At 53.6% G+C, this 26,894-nt stretch overlaps 1 protein-coding gene across 1 annotated transcript; it reads left to right on the forward strand.

Moving 5' to 3' along the window:
* Positions 1-3,470: 3,470 nt before the first annotated feature.
* On the forward strand, positions 3,471-26,462 carry SPSB1 (splA/ryanodine receptor domain and SOCS box containing 1). The gene is made up of 3 exons (XM_063417185.1): positions 3,471-3,604; positions 20,550-21,365; positions 24,331-26,462. The coding sequence occupies exons 2-3, from the start codon at positions 20,672-20,674 to the stop codon at positions 24,456-24,458; spliced, it is 822 nt and encodes a 273-aa protein (XP_063273255.1). The 5' UTR covers positions 3,471-3,604; positions 20,550-20,671; the 3' UTR covers positions 24,459-26,462.
* Positions 26,463-26,894: the final 432 nt, after the last annotated feature.

Genomic DNA, 26,894 nt, shown 5'->3' on the forward strand with positions numbered 1-26,894 from the left:
AAAACAAGGAGCAGCCAAAGCCCTTTTAAGGTGAGAAGATGGAATCACCCAGTGCTGTGCAGGTCCTGGAATGGCCTCAGGAAAGTCTCCCCATCCACATTTACTCCGAGCTGCATCTCCATGGATACTGTCACCACAGCATGGAGCTGCTGAATAACAGAGAGTGCAGAGCTGCGGCTCTGACCTGAGTGTTTGTGTGAGTGTGAGCTCAGGGTGCAGCCCAAGGGCCAGCACGGGCTGAGCTTGGGCACTGCAGCAGTGCAGGGCTGGCACGGGCACTGCAGCCGTGCAGGGCTGGCACGGGCACTGCAGCCGTGCAGGGCTGGCACGGGCACTGCAGCCGTGCAGGGCTGGCACGGGCGCTGCAGCAGTGCAGGGCTGGCATGGTCCTGCAGCAGTGCAGGGCTGGCACGGGCACTGCAGCCGTGCAGGGCTGGCATGGTCCTGCAGCAGTGCAGGGCTGGCACGGGCGCTGCAGCCGTGCAGGGCTGGCACGGGCGCTGCAGCAGTGCAGGGCTGGCACGGGCGCTGCAGCAGTGCAGGGCTGGCACGGGTGCTGCAGCAGTGCAGGGCTGGCACGGGTGCTGCAGCAGTGCAGGGCTGGCATAGTCCTGCAGCAGTGCAGGGCTGGCACAGGCGCTGAGGGGTGAGCGGGGACGAACGGGAGCTCAGTTCTCTGGGGCTGGAGCTGCAGACAGGTTTTGGATATTTGCCCACATGAAGAAGGAAAAGCTGGAGTCAGGTGCTGGGGAAGAAAAGGGACCTTGTCCTTGGGGGAGGGAGCAAATGGAGGAGAGACCAAACACTCCGTGCCTGTGTGAGGTGTGCATATCCCGGGTGGGGATGGACCTGACTGATGTCAGTAATTCGGGAAAAACAAAAAGTCTGCAGCAGGAGGGAGGGGAAAATCCCCAAGGGCGACGAGGATTCAGCTCACCCGGGTCCTGCATCGTCCCGGCTTTCTCGGGAGGGAGTTTGGTGGTGGCACAGCATCACTCTGGATGTGCCGAGCTGGGAGGAGTGGGGACAGCGCTGGGAGGAGTGGGGACAGCGCTGGGAGGAGTGGGGACAGCGCTGGGAGGAGGGGGGACAGCGTCCCCGCGTTCCCAGCCCCGGGAATTGCTGGATCGCGGCCAGGGAGGGGCCGAAGGGGCTGGGCTATGCCACTGACTGACTGTGGGTGCCTCAGCTCCTTCCTGGGCTCCCCTCTCCACGCAGCACAGTAAATCAGGTCCCGGTTCCCCTCGGCTCCTCTCTGGGAGGCCGGAGCCGCTCTGGAGACAGCTCTGCCGGCAGCAGAGGGTGCTGCTTGCCCGCGCTGCTGCAGCCGCTTTCCGCAGCGCGGTGCTGCCGGGGGCAGCAGGATCCTGCTGCAGGGGCAGTGTCAGCCGGGCAGAGAGCACATCCACGTCTGTTCCAGCCTCACAGTCCATGCTGGGGGCCCAAAGGATTTAAATATTTAACCTCAGACTTTCAAAAGGAACGCAGTTTTCAGAAGGTGGATGCTCATCCCCATCCAGACCCCAGAGCCGAACGCTGACCACAAGAAAGCAGGCATGCCAAGTCATTCCTCCTCCCACCTTCCTTTTCATAGTCTTGGCGTAAATTCACAAGGATGGGAGCTGGAACAGTCTCTGCTGATCCAGGCTCCATCCCTGTCTGTTTTCCAGGAAGGCCCAGAGGGATCCCATTGCAGGCCATAAACGCTGGCCCTTGTCTGTCACCCCCCTCTGCCTCTGTTGGTGCTGTTGTGAGGTAGACAGTGCTCAAAGCAAGTATTGAAGATCTGCAATTCCTGCTTCTTGAGGAAGCAAGAAAGTCAAATATTAAGGAAATAAAAGCAGACAAGATTCCATAGGAGCTGTGATCTCATCTGGCGAGGAGCCACCACAAAGCTGAGAAGTTCTGCTTCAGCACTTGTCACGTCTGGTTTCCTCCAGCCTCCCTGCTGCTCCTATCACTCCTCCACCCCGCTTCTCCCTGAAATTAGTGGGGAAAAGTAACCTAAATATGAGCAGGACCAGGTCAAAGCAAAGTGGGTTTGAAAAAGTTACCCAGTTACATATCTGACATAAACCCTTCTATTTTTATTTTGGAGGGTGTGAAAGCACCTATTTGTGCTGTATCTACAATCTCCCCGGTGTTTCTGGTCAGCTAGAGTAACAAATTTATTCTGATGTGAATGTGTTTTTTTTAAGGACCACAGTGGCTGGCACAGAGCAACGATTCCCCACGGACATCAAAATATGCTCAACAAATCAATGTCTCAGTCCTGCAAAGATATGAGGGCACAGGAATTAACTGTGCTCATTTTCAACATGTGCCCCAAGACCATCAGTGATGAGAAATGTCAAGGCCCATGCCAATGTCCAAAAGACAATAAGTCCAGCAGCACGCAGGGGCATTCACTCCTCCCTGACTCAGCTGGCAGGCTGCCACCTCCTGAATCACTCACACCACTTCCTGCAGCTCCTAGGTGGTCCTTGGAGGTATCCCATGCAATGTGGCTTGCTGAATTTATGACAGTCCACGGGTTTACAGCTGGAGCAGTATTGCTACAAACCAGTCTTTTTGTCTGGAAACACTGAAAAATTAATTATCTCAAAGGGACACTACCGGCTCAGATTTGTCCAAAGGGTTGTTTTGTGAATGAGAACTGAAATGAACAGAATTGTACATCCCTGGTTTATTTCGGTAAACAAATGAGTCTCTAAAAAGCAAACAGACGTTCCAGGAGTGGTTGAAACAAATCACAGAATCAGGTTGGAAAAGACCTCCGAGATCATCGAGCCCATCCTGTGTCAGAACAGCACCACATCAACCGGAGCATGGCACAAAGGGCACCCCTTCAGCACCCCCGGGCACGGAGACTCCGCCGCCTCCCCGGGCAGCCCCTTCCAGTGTCTGATCCCCCGTTCAGCAGAAATGCAGAAGGGATGTGGCTGTGCGGACACCGGGGATGCGCCCATCGCCGAGCGCCCGCGGAGATCCCCAGCGCCACGCCCGGCACTCGCCGCTATTTCCAGCCGCTCCTGGGGCGAGCGTGGCAGAACAGCCCCAAGGCAGCGGCCCAGACCTCACACGGGCGGTGCCGCTGCCGGGCGGGGCCGGGCACAGGGGCCGCCGCTCCGGGGCTGCCGCTGCGGCCGCGATGCGCGACCCGCGCCGGGGGCAGCGCCGCTGCTGCCCGGCCCCGCTCCGCTCCCTGCCCGGCCCCGCTCCGCTCCCTGCCCGGCCCCGCTCCGCTCCCTGCCCGGCCCCGCTGCTGCCCGGCCCCGCTCCGTTCCGCTCCGTTCCCGGCCCCTCTCCCTGCCCGGCCCCGCTCCGCTCCGTTCCGTTCCGTTCCCGGCCCCGCTCCCGGCCCCGCCCGCCGCCGGCGCTGCCCGGGCGGAGCGGCCGCGCCCCGGGCCGGGCCGGGGGCGGAGCGGGGCCGTGCCGGGCGCTATTTGGGCCATGTGATGCCGGCCCGGCCCCGCTGGGCGCGCCGGGAGCAGCGGGCTCGGCCTGCCTGGGGCACGGCACGGCACGGCACGGCACGGCACGGCTCGGCACGGCGCGGCACGGCTCGGCACGGCGCGATGGTCCGGCGGGCAGCCCGGGCACGGTAGGAGCCGGCGGGGGCGGAGCGGGGCCGGGCCGGGAGCGGGGCGGCTCCGCGGCCTCTGGGTGCCCGCGGAGCGCAGCCGGGGCCGGGCAGGGCCCGCGGGCGGTGCCAGCCGCAGGGCCGGGGCGAGGCCGAGCGCCGGCTGCAGCCGCCCCGGAGCCCGGCCCGGCAGCGGGGGCAGCCCCGGGCGGATGGACGGACAGACGGACGGACAGAGGACGGGGGGATGATGCGGCTCCGCCGCTCCCGGCGGGCCGGGGCTCCGCAGCGGCGCTCGGGATGCGCGGCAGGGGCGGGCTCGGGGGACGGGCGCCCATCCCCGGTGCGGTCGCTCCGCTCCTGGGGGCAGCGGGGTTGTTCGGGGTCTGTGGTGCCCGCGGCGGGCTCCGAGCACACCGTACAGGGTCTGGTTACTGTGTCTCTTTTCTCACTACATAAACCTCTGCGAACACAACGGGGACTTACATAATGCTCTATCTGAGGGACCTCGGCTGCTGTTATAAGGTCAGCGTTGCTGTAGCCTCCTGCTGGACTGTGCCGTGTTTTGTCCGTATTCCCTGGCTGAAGTGGGCAGCCGGGTGCCTGGTGGCCATGCCTGATTCAAAACTCTGAATTGTCTGAGCCGTGGCTCAAGATAAGGAAGTTTACAAAATGATTGTAAAAATGGGAGTTGCTCCTTGGAGAATGATCACCTCTTCTATTTTTTTTTTCCATGATAGTGATGCAGGATGGCTCAATGAACCTTTTGTCCCAGGAGTAATCTGTGTCCTTCCCACCCCTCTAACTCCTGATTTCTACACCAGATGCAGCATTGCAAAGCTCAGTAGCTCAGCCTTGCTGGTGTGAGTTGGCTGCTGCACCACCAGGACCAAACTGGAGCCCCCAGTGCCCTACAGTAAGAGAGGTCTGGCTGTAGGATGGTCAGAGGGGCTCTCCCAGCCTGCAAGGAAGGATATTGAGTGGTGAGTTAATAAGGGAACAAGCGGCGGCGCCGTGCTGCTGTTCACAAAGCGATTGGCAGTGCCGGGAAGCACCGAGTGAGGAGCATCTTCCCTGAGCTCCCCGTGGGAGCTGCCTTGTCCCTGTCCCTGCCACCATGCCCGGCCTGCTGGCCCTGCCAGGCCCCCAGCAGCGGTGAGGATGGATGCACAAAGCAGCAATTTACTCTTCTCCCCCTCCAAGGCAGGGGATGAGCTACAGCAGCGCATTCCTCAGGGGATTTTGGGTTGTTGCAGTGCATCAGCAGCAGCCCTTGCAGCCTGTGCTCTGCCCTGGAGGTTGCTGGAGTGCTCTGTAACGTGCTCTGCAGCCTGTTTGTAAACTCCTGCTGGCTGCTGTGAGACGTGGGCCCGTGTTCCAGGAGCTGGCCAGCTGGTCCGTGCTGCCTCTGTGCAGTCACTCACTGCTGCTGGATGTGGGGAATGGCCTCTGCTTGTTGCTCTCCTGGGTCTGGGTTGGTTTTTTTCCCTGGACCCTATTTCCTTTCCTCAGAAAAAGTGAAAGCAGTCTGGAAGGTCTGCTTGTCTTGTGAGGGCTAATTAATAATTCATTAAGTTCCTAGAATTTACAATCTGTAGCTCATCAGGCAGTGAGGATGCTGTGCCAGGGTTTGTGACTGAGTGCACACAGTGCTGACAGATAATGTTCCAAGTCACAATGCAGTTTTTGAATGGAAGGGGGTTTGTTCTGTGGCTCTGGGAGGTTTGTGGCTGATGCCTCTGCACACTGGAATTGGCACCTGACGGGCTCTGAGAGGCCAATGCAGTGGTGGTTGTGACTCTGGGCTTTGGTGTATTTGTGCCTCCTGAGCCTGGAGTCACTCAGGGTTTGTGTTGACAAGGGCTGAGGATTAACTGGGGCTGGCAGGGAGTAGCAATGAGATGATTTCAGCTGGGCTGAGCTTATCTCCGTGTCCTGTGGCGGGAGCCTTGTGCATTGTCTGGCACAGCAGAGGAGGAGCAGCTGCCTAGAGCTGCAGGACCTGTGACTTTCCCAGACCTGGTGGCTGTGGCTGCCTGTGGAGCTGCTCCTCTGTGCTTCCAGGTGTGTGGTGCAGCTCATACCCACACCTCACCCTGCCAAGGCACCAGTCAGGCCCCGGGGGCTTTCAGACAAAGCCGTGTGATGCCTGCAGAACAGAAGTGAGTAAGTGTCTGCTAGCAGGCTGCAGTCACCGGGTTCCTTTGCTGGTGGCCTTTGCAGAATGAGCTCGTGTCAAGGTGTTGACTCACTTCCAGTCACTGCACTGCTCTGGAAAGCAAAGAAATCTTCCCTTCAGTTACTCCAAGTGAGTAACTGCTATAGCTGCCTCTGTTTCCATGAATAATTGCTGGGGGAAGAGTGCAGTTATCCTTAACAAAGATGAGATATGTGCTACAGGTAATGGCCAAATACTCCGTGCTGAGTGTGAGAAAATATAGCTGAAAAATAATAGTTTCCAAGCACATGGTGGGGAAAATGTGCCACTGTTAACTGTGTTTTCCCAGGGACTACTAAAACATCCATTCCCTTTTAACTCTGTACTGCTCTGCCCTTAATGGTAATGCTTTGGAAACTCCTGGGATCAAGTAAATTGGTCTGTGGCATTGGTCAGAAAATTCTCTTGCAGACTAAGTGGTTTTTACAGCAAGAAGAGAAATCCTCATTCTGGGTGTTAATTGCGTACAGGAACTGCTTTTATCTGCAGCTCTGGGGTGGTGTGAGCTGCCTGAACTCTGCAGTGTTCAAGGGAAGGAGGCTCATTGTGGCCGTGGGGTGGAAAAGGTGGGAAATGTCTTCTTACCTGTGCAAGTGTGGGAGTGCCCAGTGAGGATTGGGTTTGGCAATCTGGCCAGTGCTCCATTCACGTGGGAGGTCCCTCCTCATCCTCCCTTCTGGTTTTGTGTTGTGCTCCAGCAGCACTGAAGGTCAGTTTTGGTTTTTTGGCTTAGCTTTTTCCCTTTATGCTGGAGGGTCTTGTCCACTGACGTTTCCTGGCCTCATGGCTTTGTTTTATCTGCTCTAGAACATGGGCAGGCAGACTTCCAGCTGAAGCAGTGCTGCTGCTGTAGAACAGTAAAGCTTCCCCTGGGAGGAGAAAGTGACACATTTCTTTGTCCTCTTACAACGTTTTCTCTTTAAGAAGAAAGCTTTTTACTTAAACAAACACACAAAAGGACCCCAACAACCACCACCATCTGCAGGATACCAAAGTGAGAGCAATTGAGAGCTTTGGGGCAGGAGGTGGCAATGTCTGAATGGAGTTACCAAACATGGCCTTTTCTTTTAGCCTGGAAGGGGAATTTGATGAAGCTTCTAAGTCGGAGCAGCTGTGTGGATGTTAGCTGCAAACTGCTTTCTTTGGAGAGCTGGGATGTTATCAAGGCAGGAATCTGTCCTGAGGAGATCCCAGATGGGGCCTTGACACCATAAATGTACAAAGGCACTCAGTTGCACAAAAACTGCAGAAACAACTTGGTTCTGAAGAACGTGAGCCACGGATGGTAAACAGCCAAGAAAAGCAAGCAAGGGGTAAGGCCAAGCCGTTCCCTACATGAGAAGGCTGCACTGGTCTCAGATGTTTAGAAATTCTTGGTTTAAACTTCTGCAAACTTCACTCTGGATAAATTCTGGTTTGAATGGCCTCTTCTAAATTAAAATCTGCTTAATGCAGAGATGACAAATGCCTGCATCCTGACTGTAGGGTTGGGAGGTTTGTAGCAGGCCCTGGAGTTTGCCCGTGTGGTTCTTGCCTAGATGCCCTCATTCAGGGCTGGGTGGTGCCTCGGGCCCCCAGCTCTGAGCTGCAGGGAGAAGAGAATAATGACTCTGGAAATGCTTCTGTAGCCTGGGGTCCGTCCTGCTGAGCTGTGGGACTCTGGCTGTGAGCAGTGCTTGGGGCTGTGCTGTGCTGTCAGCAGCTCTGCGTGGAGAGTCTCCCTTGGTACTTGATCACCCTGTGCTGTCTCAAGGCTAAACCAGTCCTGTGGACACTGAGGGAGGGGTTGCTTTATTCCACACTAATCCCAGGGCGGGTCTTGCAGCTGGGAATTGAAGATTCACAGCTGCCCGGGGAGCTTGCCAGGGGTGCTGTGCCACTCCAGGGTGGCAGAGTCCTGCAGATGTTTGAGTGTGTCCCCTCTGGAGGGGGACCTGTGCTGCTGGGGCACCTGGGTGCACACCTGGTGTGGAGAGGAAGGCATTCTAACCAGCTCTTGTTCACAGCCATGGCTCTTCTGCTGTTTGGATCAGGCTGTCTTCAAACTTGGCAGAAACACCAACCAGTCCTCAGTCTAGACTGCTTTTGAAAGAATCCTTGGCCTCGTGGGAATCTCCATTTCAAGGTGCAAAAAGCACAGCAGTGATTGTATTGGCAGAAAAGCCTTCTCAACAGGAAAATGTTCAGTGTGCTCCTAAATCTTGTTTTGGCACGCCTGAGAGGGCCACAGAACGGGTCTGTCACAGAAATGGTCCCTGACCCAGGCTGGTGGTGCCACAGAGGTGCCAAGTGGAAGTGCTGGGGCCCAGGGGGACAGAGCAGGCTCAGCAGGTGGCAGGGTGGCAGCAGGGACAGGGTGGCTCTGCAGGTCCCTCAGTGGGACCCTTTTTGCCTTACCAGTGTGACAGAAGAGCTGGGCACTCCAGTTACCTGTGCCCGGGTGAGTTTCTCCAGGGGGAGCAGCTCCACAGAAAGAACTGGTGCAGCTTTGCCCAGCCTAGGCTGGCGTCTCCAAGGGCCTGGTGTGATCAGTTTGTGCCTTCACTGGCTCAGCAGCACTGAACTGGCTGCAGGGATAAAACTGCAAGGTGAGCTCAGCCAGGTGTGAGGATGAAGGAGGAGAAGGCTGCTGGGCGTGGTGGCTTTGTTTGACGTTGCAGACCCTGGATATTGCAGACAGTTCACATCTCCCCGTGTTTGGGAGGCTGTGGTGCTCTGGGGTGGGTGGCAGTGCCTTTCTCACTGCCTTCAGAGTGGTGTTTGCACACAGCAAGCCTTGGCCCAGCCATGCAGCCTCCTGCACAGGAGGAGTGAGAACTTCAGCAGCAGCCAAGGAAAGCTGAACGTGCTTTGACTGAGACTGAGCAGCCTCAGAAGGGACAGAAGCTCCACAGCAGCCAGCATGACTGGCTTATCTCTACTGTTCTTGATCTCTAAACTTTGAAAAAGCAAGGCAGCTTCTCTCTTCTGCTTGTTCCTGAGGATACTGAGTGCATCTTGCTGAAGAACAGATCTTCTGACTCTTCCTACAAGGCTTCTTCGTCTCTATTTCTTAACTTCTAATAATCTGTCTCAAACCTGGTTTTCTAACTGGAAACTTTCCATTGATGTCATGGGAGCTTTCTGTGGCCCACATCAAATAGCTGGGTTCACCAGGAATTAAGTGACTCTACAAATGTTTATGTTAAACACTTCTTTGGAAGGCATGTTGACTTACGAGGACCTGTGCTGGCTGTGGTATGTAGGGAGGAGAGGTTGGCTGTACAGCTTTTGTCTTGCCTTTGAACTCTGGAAGTGCTGGCAGCTGTTTGGTGCCCAGATAAGGGCTCAGGAGTGCAGCTCAGGAGTTTTCACCACTGACTGCTGCACTGCTGCTTGTCTCCTGCACTGGAGAGGTTTGGCAGTGGCTCAGCTCAGTGGAAAGCACCCAGATGGCAAAGCCTGGACAGTCACAGCAGAAAGCTGCTGGCGTAATTACAGGTATGGAATTTTGTTGTTTTAGAGGGGAAACCCACAGTTTAGTCTGCTGAGCAGCCCTGGGGAGGGGAGGAAGGACATGCATGTTCTTCAGAGCTTGCTTACTCAGGCCTCTGAGGTGGTGTCAGAGCGCTTGGAAGGTGGAAGCAGAAGGGATAAAAACCATCTTGGCATTCCCTGTCCCCATCAGGCAGACCCAGAGGCTGAGCAGTGCCTGTCCCCTTCCTCCCCTGCAGGAGGCTGTGCCTTGAGGTGCAGCTGAGCCTTGGCACATTGAGCTGCTGAGGAAACCACTTAAATATCACTTGACTGACTGAGTTCAGGCTTGTGAAGCTGTTGCTGAGGAGTGAATTTCTGAGTGTGTCCCAGGAAGGCTAAGGGGCAGATTTCACCCCTTGCCACTTGAACCAGTATTGCAGGCACTGTGAGCAATGCTGCCTGTCCTGGTTGCTTGTTTTGGCAAAAACATTTGTTCTGCATTACCACAACTGCTATTTCCAGGAAAAAGTTGCTCTGGGATATCTGGCCACCTTACAGTGCAGATGTCCTGTGAAAGCAGCATGTGCATTCCTGCAGCCACACTTTGTATAATGTGCTTTTATCCTCTTTGTTCTGGTGAGCTCTGCACTTAAATGTGATTTGTCTTGTTGAGCTTTTACAGGGATAAAATTTCAAGCAGGCAAGCTAGAAAGGCTTCTCAGAATTGCTGTTTTGTGAAGCCTCTTGGTGGATGATTTCAGAAGCCAGCCAAAGCTTTTGGGTCACCCTGCCTGTCTCAAACCACCACAGCAATTTCCAGGGACCCTTTCAGGTGATGGTGAAAGCAAAACCTTGCATCACGCTGAGACTGCACTCGCTGCCAGCTCCTGTGAGATGTGCAGTGTCTCTCCCTAATTATGGGATGTCCCAGGTCAATTATAGCTAAACACAGAGTCCAACCATGTCATTAAACTTTTTTGGCTAATGACAAGTCAGAAGTCCAGCATCATCCCGGCATGCCCTGCTTTGGGGAGCTGCTGAGTGTGTTCCAGTAAAGCTGGCAGTGTGAGCTGCCTCTTGTGCAATCTGTCTGCCAGGAATATCCTCCTAGTTCAGCATTTGAGAGCTGCTGGGCCATCCCTCCTCGCTGGTGTTCCTGGACAGGGAGGGCTCCCCTTGCTGAGCCTGCTGCTGGAGTGGTTTGCTGAATGTTGGGAAATGTCTCGCTGGCACTGCTCTGTTCCATGTTTATCCAGCTCTTTCCTTGGGTTTTTGCTCCTATAGCCAATGTTTGAGTTACACAGCTTCTGGCAGCTGCCTCAGGAGTGGGAGGCGAGCAGCACATCCTCCTGGAGGCTGGCAGGGCTGGGTCAGGCAGAGTGCACTGCGCTGGCTCCCGGCTGCTCCGTGGTTCAAACACCTCCAGGGTCACCTGAGCAGCTCTGCCCTCACCCGTGGAGGGCTGGGGATCCCTGCTGCACTGTCCCCCTGCAGCAGCTGATCCTGCAGGGCACAGGCTGTCCTGGGCAGGTGGGAGCTGTCAGGGCTGGTCTCTGTTCCCTGCTGGCTGCGTTGCAAACCAGATATTCCCAGACATCCTGGAGGAATCCTGCCATGGTGTGACTGCGTCCCCGCTGCTGTGGGAGATCCCAGGGAGGCTCTGGGGGCTCAGGGAAGGGAGGAGGGCACTGGAAGTGCAGCAGGGATCCTGTGGGTTAGCAGGACGAGGTTCTGGGTGACCCTGGGACAGCAAACTTGGATTTGTCTGGGCTCTTCACCTCAGCTGGCTGCTGCAGCAATTGCAGAAGAGAAATTGCATCTTCTGGTTATGTCGGATTTCGAAAGGGTTTTTCCACAGCTTTTGTTATGTTTAAGGGTGGTTGTTGTTCCCAGATTAAACTTGAATAGAAAACATGAGGCTGCTGCCAGCTTTCTGTCACTGACACCTTTTATCTTGAATTCATTTCTTCCAAGCAGATGCTGCTTTCATTTCTTCTATTTTTTTTTTTGCTACAAGACTAAAATTAACAGCCCTTTGATGCAGAGGAAGAAACTGTATTTCAAAGCAAAGTACCTAGTTAACTTTGATAATAAAACTGCTGGTTTTATCTTGGAGGTAGTTCCATCTTCCTTGGAAACAAATCTGAGAGCTGGCAGCTCCTGAGCCCTGCTTGCTGTGGGTGAACAGCAGATCCCTCCTTCCCTGGGAGCACCAGTGGCTTCCTTGGGTGGGAGGTGTAGCTGCAGCTGGGACAGGAGGTGCCAGGCGTTGGTGTCACTGCCCAGGGCTCCTGCAGGTCCCTCTCCTCCAGCTGCTGCTGTGCTGGAGCTGTCAGAGGGGCCGAGCACAGCTCGAGGTGCAGCCCAGAGGAGAGCACGGCCCCTCAGACACTGCACTGGGGCAGTCTGTGTCCTCCAGCCACACTGAATTGTTTTTCCCAGCCCACCCTGCCCTCCCCAGCCTTCCTGCCTTCAAAGACTTGGTCTGAGCATGAGGTTCATGTGAGCATCCAGCTTTTGCCTTTCATCTTTTCCACTTAAAAAGACGAGCCCTGTTCCTCAGCAGTTCCCAGAGGGTGACGTGGGGGCTGTTTCCAAGGGGGAGGCTGAGCCTGCCTGTCAGAGGGAGGACAGGGATGGATAAGGCTGAGCCACAGCCCTGCTCTTGTACCAGGTGACTTCAGGGAATGGAGAATTCCTAAACTCAGGCCATGGCTGGCTTGGCCAGTGGCCAGGGCGTGGAAGAAAAGATGTTGTCATCATTCAGCACAAGAAAACTGAACTTGAACTGTAAATTCTGTACAAGAACTGTCTGATGCAGCAGAGGAAAATACCTGCTGGAGGTTCCAGGCTCGCTGAGGGAGGCCATGGAAGGTGATTTTGCCTGTGGGCAGGTACTGGAGGGTCTGGCAGGCTCTGGGGTTCTTGCTTTGAAGAACCTGACAGGACCTGTGATGAGCCCGTGTTGGATCCCTTGCAGGGGTGTTGACTTCTGAAAACATCCTTGTGCTAAGTGAACAGAATGGTTTCCTAAACAGTAAGAAAAAAGTCACTTCCTCAGTGACTCAGCTGTCTCCTCTTGTGAGACTTTTGTCTTCAGTGGTGACACCCTCAGACTCCACAGACCTCAGGACAGGAAGGACCTGAATCTGTAGTTTAAAGTGTGAAAGAGCCACTGGGTGGATGCAACTTCAGTCCTTTTTCTCTGCACTTAGGAGGCCCAGGATGAAGAGATCTGGGTAAGTATTTTAGAGGAATGCTGAGTTTTACCATGTATCAAGGTAAAACAATAAGGCACGTGAACTGAATTCATGTTTGTGTTGCTTAGAGAAGTTTGCTGTGTGGCATGAAGGCATTAACAGCTGGGACAGGGGTTGAATTCACTTGTTTAGGATTTATTTGACCCGAGGATTAACACAAAATTCAACCTAAAACTGGAATGACTTGAGCAGGGAGGAAGATGCATCACCCCAAGTATGAGAAGTTTTGCCACCATGGAGCTTGCCAAGCTTTGGAGCAGGTTCTCTGGTTTTGAGGGTTTGCAAGAGTGAACTGGTGAGAGAGAAAATAAGGCTGGAGTGCCCGGGAAGCAGGGATGGAGCACAGCTCCAGCTCTGCACCACGAGGGCCTGGTTTTGCTGAGTGTGCTGCTCTGGCCTCTGAATCAGAGCAGGTTCCAGTTCCTCGTGCTGCCAGGATCTGCTTGCAGGGGGCAGAGGCTCTGTTGCAATGGACCAAGAATTATTTGTTTCTAGTACATGGCCCAGATTTCAATGTTGCTTTTTCTGTAGTGATGAGCAGTACCAGACACTTGCACAACTTCCCCTCTGGCAGAGATGTATTTGATGTAAATACATGTGCTGAAGCTTCAGACACAATAAACGTTTTTGAGGGTAACAGGCTGAGTAATCTGGTGCTTGGCAGCTGCTCGGTTGTGGGGATTTTTGCTTTACTGTTAGCAGTGCTTGTGACATCCTTACATGAAAAAAGGAAGAGACAGTAACTGAACAACCTTAATATTAAAATAGCTCCAGCTGCTTTACCTGAGAGGAGGAATCCTGCTGGGTCTGTGTCCCCTGACACAGGATGTTGTGTTGCCTTCAGGAGCAGGGATTGCAATCCTCACAGTCCACCGTGGACATTTTCATTTTCTGTTTGAGAAAGTCTCTTTGCTCTGCCCTGCTGTCACCTGGGGAGGGGACAGAAGGGGAGTTCTGGGGGGTGACTGCTGAGAACATGGATTTCCTTTAATGCAGCTGCTGCTAGCAAGAAACCACAGTGATTCATGAACTGTTTCTGGGGAGAGCAGTGCCTTGTTATCAGCAATTTTGTCCTGATGGGTTGGTGGTGGTGTTGGCCAATCTTGCAGTAATAGCCAAAATTTTGATAGAGGAGTGGAAACTCTGGGCAGAGGCAGAAACATCAAACTTCATTCTTTCCACCCACTGCTCCCCTCATTATCAGACAAAACTAATGAATCCAGATACTTAAACAGAGATGAGGGATGGACAGTGGGCAGTGTAGGCTGCAAATTAAGTGGGGAAATAACAAAAAAGAGGGAGTTCTTGTGCAGGAGGGTGGCTTATTCTGGATTGTGGGCTTCTTTAATGCAAATAGTTCTGAACATAAACATTTACTGTTTAAAATTCATGGTGGCTGAGTTGTGGAGGAAATGCCTCTCTAAATGCAGCCTGTCAAATGGCTCCAGTGCTGGAGGGAAAAGCATTAGGCAAGCGTGGCAGCTTGGCCAGGCCTTTCAAGTGCTGCTGGGCTGTAAAACTGGGGGGTTGTGTGTGCAATGTGCCAGGCATAGATTTCAGCCTTAAAGGCTTGTGAGGCTTCTTCTGGAAGCAGTGCTTGTTCATATGCAGTGTCTCGATAGCACAGGAAAAATCAGCTGAATGTGGCTGGGCAGGTACAAAGGCATAAGGAACCTCTGCAGATGTGAACAAAGGTTGCCTGTGACCTTTCTTCTGCTCTTTAGGTGGCTTATTTCGATGGCACTTAGTGTGCAAGCAGGTTAGAGACACAGCTCTTGGGTGCACATGAAGAAATTGGAGCTGTGAAAAGTCTGAGCCTTTTGCACCGTGTGCAGGTGCTGTCCCTGCTCAGACTGAGCTGTTCTGCTGTCTCCTCCAAAGGAGTTCTCTGGGTGCAGCTCTGTGGCACAGAGCTGAGCTTGGCACCTCCCAGCAGCAGCAGTGTCCCCCCAGCAAGGGCTCTCTGCAGTCCCTGTGCTGTGACCTGGCAGCCTCAGTGGCTGGGCTGCAGGGTGACCTGGCTGACACCTGGGCAGGTGACAACCTCCTCTGTGGCACCAGGCATGATTCAGGTGCTGAAGTGAACCCAAGGCCATCAGGTCACTGCTGGAGTAACAGCTGCACTTGCTACAGCAGAGTTTAGAGCTACTTCTGGAAAACAGCACTTGAGCAGCTGCAGGCAGGTGCTCCAGAGCAGCAGGAAGCTGGAGAGGAGCAGAGGGGAGCAGTGCAAGGAAGGTGAGTGCTGCAGCTGCAGGTGTGGGACAGGGGAAGGGAGCATGGCAGAGTCTCAGTGCTGAGCTGTCACCCCTGGATGGCAAACCCAGGCTCCGTCCTGTGCTGTGGGAAGAGAAGAGCTTCCCTTGCAGAGCTCCCTGTCCCCGCTCCAGCCTGGCAGCCCTCCCTATGCACACCCTGCTGCTCCCCCTGCAGCCAGGGAGAGCTCTGCAGCACCAGGGATGTGTGTTCAAATTCCTCTGGTACCACCAACATGCTGAGAAAAGAGCACATTGCTCCAGCCTTTTTCACATCTATGAGTGAACAGTAAATGAACTGTTTCCAGCCACCTCCTTGTCCTGAGCCGTGCAAAGGCCACGGACTGTGAGTAAGTGTGGGAAGGAAATGGACACATCAGAGCAGGGTGAGGAGCGCCTGTGCTGCTGCTGCTGCAGAGGCCTGGACTCAGCAGCAGCCTTTGTTTAACCTGCAGAGCTGCCTGAGGCTGCTGCTGTCCTCAGAACACCCAGCACAAAACCTCTGCAAGGTTATTTTGGAAAAAAGACAAAAGAACTGCTTGAGAGTCCTGGCCTAAGTGGGTTGACCATAGGAAGCTGGACCAGCAGTGCCTCATGCCAAGAACATAATTGTTGCAGGCAAATGACTGCAATCTGCCTGTGAGCAGCTGTTAAAGAGTCCTGATTTGTGCCTGGGCTTTAACATGCAGTTGACATTCATGAGTTACCTTATGCAGAGCTGGAAAGAGCCTAATGACCTTTGAAACATCCACTGAACTTCCTCTGTGAGGAAAACCAGCCCGACTCCACTTGTTTCATTTAAAGAAATGCCTTTTCTCTGCAACCAAAGTTGCTGTTTGTGACCTGCCTTCAATGGGAGAGAAGATCTGTGGCACAAACGTCTGGAACTCCTTCTGAGTTGCTTCCATCATTACAAATATTTTGCAAAGTAAACTCTCTCCTGTTGCTTAGAATTATTTTCTGCCAGATTATGCAGCACTGTAGTTATCAGGAACTGGCTGGGTAGGTGGACAGTGGAAATTTGTTTAAGTTGGTGTCTGGTAAGTGGCTTGGCTGAGGATGGGTGGTGGTTATTCAGGTTTTCATTTACTCAGACGTGCTGCTCTGAGTAACCTCAGTGCTCTGTGTTGGAGAGCCAGATGCTGGAGAGATGGGGTAAGAGGCCATGCTGCCTGCAGCACTGCAAAAACAGCCAGAAAACTCCAGCAGGAGCTGCCTTGACCATCCCAAGGTGAGGCGTGAGACTGAGCCGTGGGACTCCTTCCACCCCTGAGCACTGTGACTGTCAGGGGCCCCTCGCTGTGCTGGAGGATTTTCCTTTCTGCTGGCACACGTGCCACCTTCCCGAGTTCTTTCTTGCCCACTCTCAGGTGAGCTGTGGCTGCAGCTTCTCTTTCTGCAGAGGCCACAGAGCCCTGCCAGCAGCTGAACCTGCTGGGCCAAGCTGCTGCTGCTCCTCAGGAGGTGGGGCTGAGCAAGTCGCCCCTGTGGCAACCTCCCCCGGGCGTGAGGCTGCAGAACCAGTGCTGTGCACCCAGGACTGCCCAGCCCTGATCCCAGCAGAGTTACAACACTGAAACCGGCTGTGAGTGTGCTGCTGGGACATTGCTGCTGTCACCTCTGCTGGAGCTGCTCGGGCTCTGCTGCCACAGCCCTGCGAGCTCCAGCAGCACAGGTGAGCTTGGCTTTTTCCGTGGCTTTGGAAGGGTGGGAAGGGTGCTGAAGGGTGCCAGAATGCTGCTGAAGTGACTGCAGCAGCCTGGGCCGGGTGTGACAGCCAGCGTGGGGCCGGGTGTGACAATCACCATGAACCAGGTGTGACAGCCAGCGTGGGGCCGGGTGTGACAATCACCATGAACCAGGTGTGACAGCCAGCGTGGGGCCGGGTGTGACAGTCACCATGAGGTGTCACAGCCAGCCCAGGCCAGGTCCTGCAGCAGGCACAAACACACAGTGCAGGTCACCTGCTGTGTTCCTGATGCTCAGAATTAGCCCCAGGAAGAATGGGGTGTCCTGGCTCTTTGGGGCTGGAGTTTGGGTGCTGTTGGAGGCTCCTTCCCTCCTCACCCCACCTGAGAGGTGCTGTAGCATTGCTGATCCACCTTGGCTTTCAGCTGGGTCACACAGAATATCCCTGTGATCAAGGACCTGTTCTCAGCCCCCAGGGGAGGAGGAGGGGGAAATCCCTGTGTGGAAGCAGCTCTGAGGAAGGGAGGGCATTGTGAGGGGTATTTGTGGGGTTTCTGACACGTTGGCTGTGCACATTTCCACCTGCTAGCAGGTTAGCCAGCAAAATGGGAGTTGTGTGGCTCCTTTGGCTGTTGGCTTGCAGGATGAACATTCAGCCCAAGAAAATTAACCAAGTTTTCCTTATGCTTTTCTAGTGAAATCGTGGGCACACGAGCAAAACTACAGCGGGTTTTTAGTCTCATTCACTGGTACTGTCTGGGATCCTTTCGTTTAACTTCCAAAGCTGGAAGCAAGTCAGTGACCATGTGCAGTATATATATTTCCTTTTCTTCTCCTGAGGTGTGTTCCAGGCTGGAAATCTCTAGGGCAGGGCTCTGATTCATTGTCTGCAGAGCACCCAGAGCCTGGGTGTTTAAAGGATTGGCCTCTTATCTGTAGAAGTACACTTAATGAATATAATGGGAAGGAGATAACAGTAAACTGACTTGAAGAAATAAAGTAAATCTGGATCAGGAATCGAGGAGTTTAGGACTCTTTGTGTGTTCCTGTTGGTGCTCCAGACAGGTGTCCTGTAGGTGCAGAGCAAGGGAGGGGCCCTGAGTTTCTGAGCAGCAGAGAGAGGCTGGACACCAGCTCTGCTCTGCCCTGTGCAGTGTCTTACTCGCAGAGCTGCATTCTCCCGGTTTAACAGCAGGGCTTTGCCTTCCATTTAAGTGCCTTTGCTGTCTCCTGCCTTGATCTATTTGCAGCAAGCAGTTGTTTTGGAGCCTGGCATTTCCTTCTAGTATGGCAAACTGGCTGCTTGCTCTGAGCACCTAAATGGAAGAGAGGCCTAATTCTCACTGAAAATAGCAGTGAACACTTTTCTCTGAGACACCTTTAGGACCTCATTCCCCAGTTTGTAAGCCCGGAAAGTTAACAATGGAACTGAAAACAGCACGGGAGCAGGCGGGAGCATCGTGGGGATGAGCTCCTGCTGATAAAGCAGAGCAGAGTTGCAGCAAGCCTGAGCTGTTGATAAGACAGATAAAAGCACTTTCAGTGTTTACATTTGTAGTTAAACCCGTAGCAGTTCCAAGGTTCTGAAGCAGCTCGTTCCCCAGCATATCTCTTCATTGATGGCTGTGTCTCATACCGAGCTGCCCAGGGCATTCATCCATTCATTCACCACGATGAGCCTTTCTGTCTCTCCTGCTGCGGGAAAGTGCCTCTATTGTCTTGTGCATGAAGAGGCTTTTCCTTTTCAAAACCGAGGGCATCATTGTGTTCCTGCCTGCAGGGCAAGGTGCCTCTCTGCCGTTCTGACCAGGCTGGTGCCAGCAGCAGCAGAGCTGTGAGCAGGAATTCCTGCCTTGCCCTAATAAGGAGCTGCACCACACTTAAAGCTCATGGGGTGCTCGTTCCTGACCTGCTCCCACTCTAACCAATCTCCTCGTTTCAGTCCTTTTCCTTTCTTTACCCCTCTGTCTTTATTCTGGCCATTGTCTGCTGGTGACAGTCTGCTGGAGAAGAGTCCTGACCAGTGTAAGTGATGAGTGGTGCCTGTGTTCAGAAATCTGCTCCTGGGGCAGAGCAGGGAGGGCTGTCCTGCCCCACGGGCTTCAGGAGTCCCTGCTGCCTTTCTCTGGGGTGATTCCCTTCCTGGTGGAGCAGCCCCAGAGAAATAGGATGAAGCTTATGTTGGCAGAAGGCAAAAAGCCACAATGAACAAGGCATTGTTTTGCTAATGAAGAGCACAATTGTGTTCCCTTGCTTCTCCTGAGGATTTTGTGCTTCAGAGAGGTCTGCACCACTGCTCCCGCAGCCTGCTTTGTTTTGGTTCTTGTTTCCTATGCTGTGTTCTCACATGTACTGCACAGGAAATCTCTGCCTCTCCTCCCTCTGCCAATGTTTTGTTCCCTTATCCTAATCAAAATTCCAACAGCTGAATTTGCCTAAGGACTCTCCACGTGTGCCCTGCCAGTCCCTTGTTGACAGCTTTTGTCCCTGTGCCTTGGCATGCCAGGGAGTTCACCTGGTGCTGTCTCAGAGCCTGATGGCTTTATCCAGCCTGAGCAAAGAGCTTACACTGCAGCTTTTTGAGAATTACTGCTCGGGGTCAGCATTAATGTGCCTCTCCGGGGGAAGCTCAGCTGATGTCTGTTCTGGCTGGTTCCTGGGATGCCTTGCTTTGGGATGCTGCTGCTCCTTGGGCTGCAGAGCCCTGCGGGGCTGCAGTGACTCATGGAAACACGTGGGCCCAGGCGTGAGCTGTGGGGCACAGCAGCCAAATCCTGTGTGCTGGGAGGGTGAGGCACTGGGGATGCATCCAGGGGCTGCCCTCCCTCAGCTGCTTTAGCTGTTCCTTGCTTGTTTTCAGCTGTTGACCAGCTGGCCTCCATGGCCCAGGATTTGTCTGGATGTTGTGGATGGTATTTATTTCACTTCCAGGATGTGGTGGTCATCTCAGCAGCTGATAACATGGTTGGGCCTGTTTGAATGGCATCTTCTGTCTCAGTGCCCAACATCTGAGGTCCCTGAATAATTTGAAATAGCTGTACTGCAGCCTGTGCATTTTCCTCTCCATCCATGATTTAAAAAAAGTGGGTAAGGAAAGAGAAAGTAACCTTGTCTCTTGTTACTTAAGAATTGGGATTTAGCTCATTCTTCCAATGGCATACCTTGGACTAGTAGCAGAAACCTGCAGGGAAGCTGGTGAATTGAGCCCTAACCCAGAACATGTGTGAGCCTTCCCTGTTCACCTTCTAGCTGAAGCCTTGCTGATGTCCAGTAATCTTATTTTTAAACCAGATCTGATTCATGCTCTCTTTTCTATGCCAGATGAGGTCCTTGGTTGTGAGTAAGTGTTGTGACTGTAGCTGGCAGGAGTGCTGCATGATTGCCTCACTTCAGGAAATGTTAAAATAACACTTTTTTTTCTTAGAAAGCTCGTTTGCACCCCTCCCACTTCTAATGCTCCTAATAGCTGCCCCCAGTTTGGCAGCTGTGTGACAGAGGGCTGTTTGTGTTGCTGAGTGAGAGCAGAGACACTTGAGTGGATGCAGTGCTGGAGGAGAGGTGCACAGAGTGAGCAAATACCTCTGGCCAAGCTGGCTTAAACCTTTCAGAGGTTCCTCTGCAATCTGGAAGGAAAACTGCTAAACTGTGAGAAGGCTCTTGCTCCTCCCCCTGGACTCTGCAACTGAAATTAGGGACTTTTTTTCCTGTTGGAGAGGAGAAGCTGCCCCAGCCGAAGCTGCTCGCTTGGGACAAGCCAGGCAGCAGGTTTATCTTGGTTTATCTGCTCCTTGGCTGCAGGGGCTCAGAGGGACCAGGAGCTGCTGGAATGAGTGTCCCCCAGGGCTGGACCCAGCAGCTTTTGTGTGCTGGTTTGGACTTGCAGGCAGGCCCCCGAGGTACTCAGCAAGGCTCTGGTTGAAGAGAATTTCCTCCTCAGCCCCGTACCAATGGCCAGCTGAGCTGTGCAACCCTTCCTTGCTGGTGGAGAGGAAGCACCCGTTGTTGGGATGAACAGATGAATGCTGCTCCCGTGAATGGGGCTGAATGTGCTAATGTTTAACTCTCCTGTTTTTCTTTCCGTCCATTAGGCAATCCTGAGTGGTGCACGTCTTGACAAGGTCTCCCGGCAACGTTTTCTGCAGGGCTGGATGGCAGCAGAGGCTGCCAGGTGAATCCATGAGCCTGTGAGCAGGCGAGGTCAGGAGGCGCCATGGGTCAGAAGGTCACGGGCGGGATAAAGACCGTGGACATGAGGGACCCTGTGTACAGGCCACTGAAACAGGAGCTCCAGGGGCTGGACTACAGCAAGCCCACGCGGCTGGACCTGCTGCTGGACATGCCCCCGGTGCCGCATGAGGTGCAGCTGCTGCACTCGTGGAACAACGACGACCGCTCGCTGAACGTGTTCGTGAAGGAGGACGACAAACTCATCTTCCACCGGCACCCGGTGGCGCAGAGCACCGACGCCATCCGCGGCAAGGTGGGCTACACGCGGGGGCTGCACGTGTGGCAGATCACCTGGGCCATGCGCCAGCGCGGCACCCACGCCGTGGTGGGGGTGGCCACGGCCGAGGCCCCCCTGCACTCCGTGGGGTACACCACGCTCGTGGGGAACAACCACGAGTCCTGGGGCTGGGACCTGGGCCGCAACAGACTCTACCACGACGGCAAGAACCAGCCCAGCAAAACCTACCCCGCCTTCCTGGAGCCGGACGAGACTTTCATCGTGCCCGACTCCTTCCTGGTGGTGCTGGACATGGACGATGGCACGCTGAGCTTCATCGTGGACGGGCAGTACATGGGGGTCGCCTTCCGCGGGCTCAAGGGGAAGAAGCTCTACCCGGTGGTGAGCGCGGTGTGGGGCCACTGTGAAATCCGGATGTGCTACTTGAACGGACTGGACCGTGAGTATGAGTGCTGGGCTGGCTCTGCCCCTGCTGGGCCGTCCAGGCAGGGCTTTCCCCTCTCCAGAGAGGTGAGGATTGCTGCCTGCAGCCCTCAATCCTGGCTGGCACAAAGTCTGGCTGCATGGCTGTGCTGTCAGCAGGGCGCCCTGCAGGGAGCAGGCAGGGCTTGGGCAGGGCTTTGGTGGGAGAAGGGGATGCCAGTTGTCCAGCTTGAGATGGGAAACCTTGTACTGTTACCAAAAGAACAGCAGGAACATTCTTCTGACAGTCGCATTACTGGCACTGGAATCCTGGTGTCTCTTTACAGAAAATAGTCTCTGAGGCAATCCCCTTCCTTAAACGGATAATGAAGGGATGTTGAAAATCCCTTGCAGGCAAGAACAGGGACAGATCTTCCCATCTAAGAAAATGGGAATGTTTTTCATCTTTCAGAAAAGCAGCTCACTTCCCTGCTTCTCTCAGAGCAGGGTGTGCTCCTCTCTAGCAAGGGGCTGGATGCTGTAGTCAGCCCAACTTGCATGCCAGGCCTTTTACTAAAAGGCACATCAATCTCTAGCTAAGCTTAGTAATAAATTTGGCCGTCCAAATGTGCTAAAGTCTGTTATCTCTCATAGTCAGAAGTTCCCATGGGGCCAGACTGTGACTCAGTGGAGTAGGGTGGAGGAGAGATGTGAAGGAAGTGGATTAAAATCTGGATTTATGTTGCTAGTGAAATAAATTTGGCAGTATTGGTATGAAGAGTAGTTTCCCCTGCATTCCAGAACAGTGTCTGTAGCACATTGGGCTCTTCTGCTGGCCCAGCACTGCTAAACTCTGAGTACAACAAAGCTGCCACCAGGCACCAGAAAACCTGAGCTGTCAGAATGACCAGGAGAGCCTTGCAAAGGGGGAGGAGCAAAATCTGCAAGTGCTTTGAGAAATAAACTTCAGCTCTGCAAGCCCAAACAGGGAGCTCTTGGCAGAGCATTTTCTCACCCAAAGAAAGCCCAGCTCTTTCTGCCACAACAGCTTGAAGAATGTCAGCAGCTCCAGGAACCAGGTTTGCTGGAGGGTCAAAGCCAAAACCTGCAGCTCCACTCAAAGCCAGCAAGTCTGTGGAACTGCTGGCACAGAACCGCCCTCAGCAAGGCAAGGGCCACCTCCAGGGCTGGATTTGGTTGTGGAGTGCTCTCAGCTCAGGAGTGAATTGTGGGCGCCAGGCCAGCGGTGACGGGATGCGATTTTGGCACAGACAGAAAGAAGGTGTCTGGCTCTGAGCACTTGTGAGCAGTCAATAGCAACACTGTCCAGTGAGTGCAGTGCTTGTGAATGGAAGGAGGTCAGATGTGTGTGTGCTTTCTCTTCTGCTCTCCTGTCAGCCTGGGTTATCAGTGCAAGCTAGGTGAGGACAAATCTTAATCTCTGGAAGATCCTCTCCTTTTAAGGCCACTGAACTGAAATGTGTTTGTTCTGTGAATATCTAAAGGCTCTGAAGGTCAGGCCCTTGTCCCTGGGGATGCTGATGGGGCAGTGCCTCTGTCCCAGCTATCTCTGAGCAGAGCAGGCAGAACTGGGGCAGACTTTAAATGCAGCCAGTTTGTGCCCCAGTGGTTCAAGAATAAGCTCCACTGGGAAGTGCCAGAGGAGTGCTGCCAGTGCTGGGGCTCTTTGGCAGTGCCACAGAGCAGGGAGGTGCAGGCAGCTGCAGGAACCTGTCCTGGGAAGGGGCAGCACGGATCCTGGAAGGGGGCACGAGCAGACAGGGCCAGGGCTGGGTGCAGCCGTGTGACACAGAACGTGTGTGCTGAACGGTGGGGCTTGGGAAGCTGTGTGAACAGTCAGGTTAATTCAGCATGTAGCAGTGCAAGCTGGAGCTGTAGGCATCTGCAGAGTTACTGAGAACTGCAGCTCTCAGCCAAACTCAGCCCGTGCCTGTGGGTGCCTTTAGGTGTCTGTGTTCAGGGTGAAGGAGACTTTCCAGTGGTGCAGGCAGAGCCCTCAGGCAATGGGAGGATGTCCAGTGACTGCTGTGGGATGTCTGTCAGCCTCTCTGGGGCAGGACAAACCCCTCAGGCCTGAGCAGTGTCAAGGTGAGCTTTGACAGGCTCAGCAGAAGAGGCTGTGAGGAGTGATGTGAATCTCCCTCCTGTGCAGCCGGAATGTTTCAGCTCTGGCTTTGACCTCAGTCCCCTCTGTGTTGTGACTCCTCAGCAGCCAAGGGCCCCATGTGCCATTCCTGAAAAACCTGTGTAATCTTGTTCAGGGTTTTAAGTACAGGATGCAGAAAAAGATAGCCAAAGGCTTGTATCCTCCCCGGGCCTGTGACACAGGAGGGACTCCTCTGGTGGGAAGTGTCACGGTGCAAACAGAAACATGAAGCTTTGACAGATGGCTTTGTTTCCCATGGGAACTGTGCAGTATAAATGGAGGGGCTGACAGCTGTTAGCCTCCTGTATGAGATAAATCATGCTGTGTTCTGGGTGCCCAGACCACATGGTGCTCTGGCTGCTGTAGTCTTTTACTTCAGTGACTCTTACAAAAGTTTCTGGACACTGCAGTAAGAGGCATGAGGCAGAAGATGTGTTCTGACTGGAATGGATGCAATTGCAGAGGAGGAACTTCCAGCTGGTGTTCTAGGATTGTTTCATTCACACATGTATGGCTTAAATAGCCTGCAGGAACCTCATGCTCCGTGGTGAGCTGAAGCTGCTGAATGGCTCAGATCCTGCAGACCTGCCAGACACTCACTGCTCTGGCTCAGTGTCTCCTGGGGGGGTTAAAAGCAGCAGCGTGGATGTGTCCCTTTGGGCTGGGCTGTTGTTTCCTGGGGGGTTTAGAAGCAGCAGAGTGGACGTGTCCCTTTGGGCTGGGGGGTTTAGAAGCAGCAGAGTGGACGTGTCCCTTTGGGCTGGGGGGTTTAGAAGCAGCAGAGTGGACGTGTCTCTCTGGGCTGGCTGTTGATGTCTCGGGTCTCTCTCCCCAGCTGAACCACTGCCTCTGATGGACTTGTGCCGGCGAGCCGTGAGGCTTGCCCTGGGCAAGGACAGACTGACTGAGATCCCCACCCTGCCCCTGCCAGCCTCCCTCAAGAGTTACCTGCTCTACCAATGACCCTGGAGCTGCAGGACAGAGTGGAGCCCGGCCACGGATGGGAGCGGCGCGCTGGGCTCTCCACGCCGCTGCTGGAGCCAAAGGATTCCTGCCCCTGCTTCAGCCCCCGGGCCCAGCCTGGCCTAGCAGTCCTGGTTCCACAGCTGAGTGCTTCGTTCCTTGAAGTCACTTCCCCAGCACACGTACAACAGGAACATCTACAGAGGCTCTGTGCTTCCCTGCCCCTCCTGAGAAAAGGCTGTGCTGCCTCCTCTGCGTTCAAGGGCCTCGGAGGGAATTTTTCTACCAGCTAAAGGGAAGGATGACAATAAAAGAATAATAACAAGAAGTAAAGAGTAAAAGTAAGAATAAAAACATAATTTGGGGGAAAAGAAGGCATTAGGAATAGGAATGTTAAGACCAGGTGCTAAGAATGGAAAGGCTCAGGATGGCCAGCAGAGTTGGAAAGAGTCTGGAATACCATAAAGAATCAAATCGATGAGTTTTTAAAAGCCAAAAAATAAGTACAACCCCAAGCCCTGAAACACCAAAACCAAGAGCCCTTCCACCAGGACACCTCTTAATCTGGAGAAGGTGGTTGTGGTGCTGATGTCTGTGCTGGGACTTCTCACCTTGCTCTGTTGCTGTTTCACAGGTTGTGACTCCTGCTCTCTTGTTTATCACCCTTGCTTCTCCTGCTCCATCCCCTGCTCTGCCTCCTCCTAGTGGGTTTGGCTGAGCTGATTTTGCAGTCAGGCTGTCTTCCCAAGCTCCTTCCTGACTGAGAGCTGCAGCTTCTGCTCTGGGTTCCCTGGTGTGGGAGCAGGGAGGGACCTGTGCAGTAGGGTGGGACCATCTCTGTCCCCTTTGTCACACAGCTGCAGGTCCTGTCCCCTGAGCTCTGCCCTGCTCCATGCTGAGGCTTTAGGGAAACCTTCATGTTCCTCTGGTGGCTCTGCTGGGGAATTCTCTCCTTGGATAAGCTGCTTAAATCCATCCACACCAGGCTTTGTTCTGTCACAGACCAGCTAAATCTCCACTTAACTCTGCAGCAGGAATGGGCTGGGAGCTGTCCCAGAGCAGTGGCCAGGGTGGCTGCAGAAGTGCCCTCAGCAGCTGAGCCCAGGAGGGGATGGCTGCAGAGAGCTTGGGAGGATTAAACAGAGGCCAGGGGTGATCTTCAGGCACAGCGAGAAGAGACTGAACCTCTCCAGAGCTGGGAGCAGGAGAGAACTGCAATAAACAGGACAAGCAATTCAGGCAAAATCAGCACATCCCAAATAGATCCTCAGTAGCCAAGTAAAGAGGATGACACTCCTTTATTAGCAGGAGCTGCTCTCTTGACCTCTCCACAGGTTACTATGCTGCCTTTCTGGGGTTATTTTGCACATTTCTTTGTGTTTTTTTCCTTGAAAAATGTTTGTGTGATTGGTTTTTGGTTGGGTTTTGTTTGTTTGTTTGTTTTTTGGGTAGGTTTTTTTTTTGTTTTTTTTTTGGTTTTTTTTTTTTTTTTTGCTTTTGAGTTATCCCTTCAGTTTTGTGTAGGTACAAATGAGTTTAGTTGTTGAAAACGTTAAAATGTTAATATATATATTTGTGGTGTATGTATAAGAACATGTTTTAAACAGCTGCTGTAGGGTACCTTTTTGAAAATAAACTACTTGCATAGTATATTTTTTAAAGCACAGAGTTGGTGCCAAGACTGGGTGGGGTGTGATGTGCCCCTTTTTTATTCTAATGTTCTATGACTTTTTTTCAACGTAGGGGTTTGTACTGGTTTCTGTTCCAGGGTGGGACACAAAAATCAGTGTGTGTGGAGCCCTACTTGGTTGCCTTCAACTTGAACCAGTGTCTTCCAGCACTGCAGGGAAGTAGCTGTGTTCTCCCTACTTCTAATGCTCTTTGTGCTCCCTCATTTCCATCTCTCCTCACTTCACCAGGACATTACTTTGTACCCTTTAAAATTCTTTCTATTTTATGACTGTAGATAATACTCAGTAACCTAATAAACTTTATTAAATATTACTTGGTGATGGGTTTTATTTGCATGAAATGATCAGATTTCCTTGTGCTTTGTTTCTGCATGAGCAGAGAGTTTATTCCCAAGCAGCCTGCCTGGACAGGGAGCAAGGGCTGCCGTGGCCTTCTCTCTGCTGGAGGAGTAACAATTGAAAGCTGGCCTCTGAAAGGTGTGTGCAGCTGTGGTAACCTGAATGTGCAGCTGCCCCTGGTGCCCCAGAGATGGAGCTGAATGTCCTCTGTGATGGGGCAGCCCTGGGCCCCTGGTGCAGTTTGGTTTCCAGTGGATTTTAGCTGGCTGTGCCTTCTCACCAACCTGTGCACGGCAGAGATGCTCCCGGTGTGTCAGCACTGAGGATCAGCCTCTCCCAGCGTGGTGATGAAGGCTCCAAGTCCTCCTCTGCACACCTTCCCTGTCTGCCCTGCAGCCCCCAAGGT

The sequence above is a fragment of the Prinia subflava genome, chromosome 21 (genome assembly GCF_021018805.1).
Source record: "Prinia subflava isolate CZ2003 ecotype Zambia chromosome 21, Cam_Psub_1.2, whole genome shotgun sequence".
Lineage (NCBI taxonomy): Eukaryota > Metazoa > Chordata > Aves > Passeriformes > Cisticolidae > Prinia > Prinia subflava.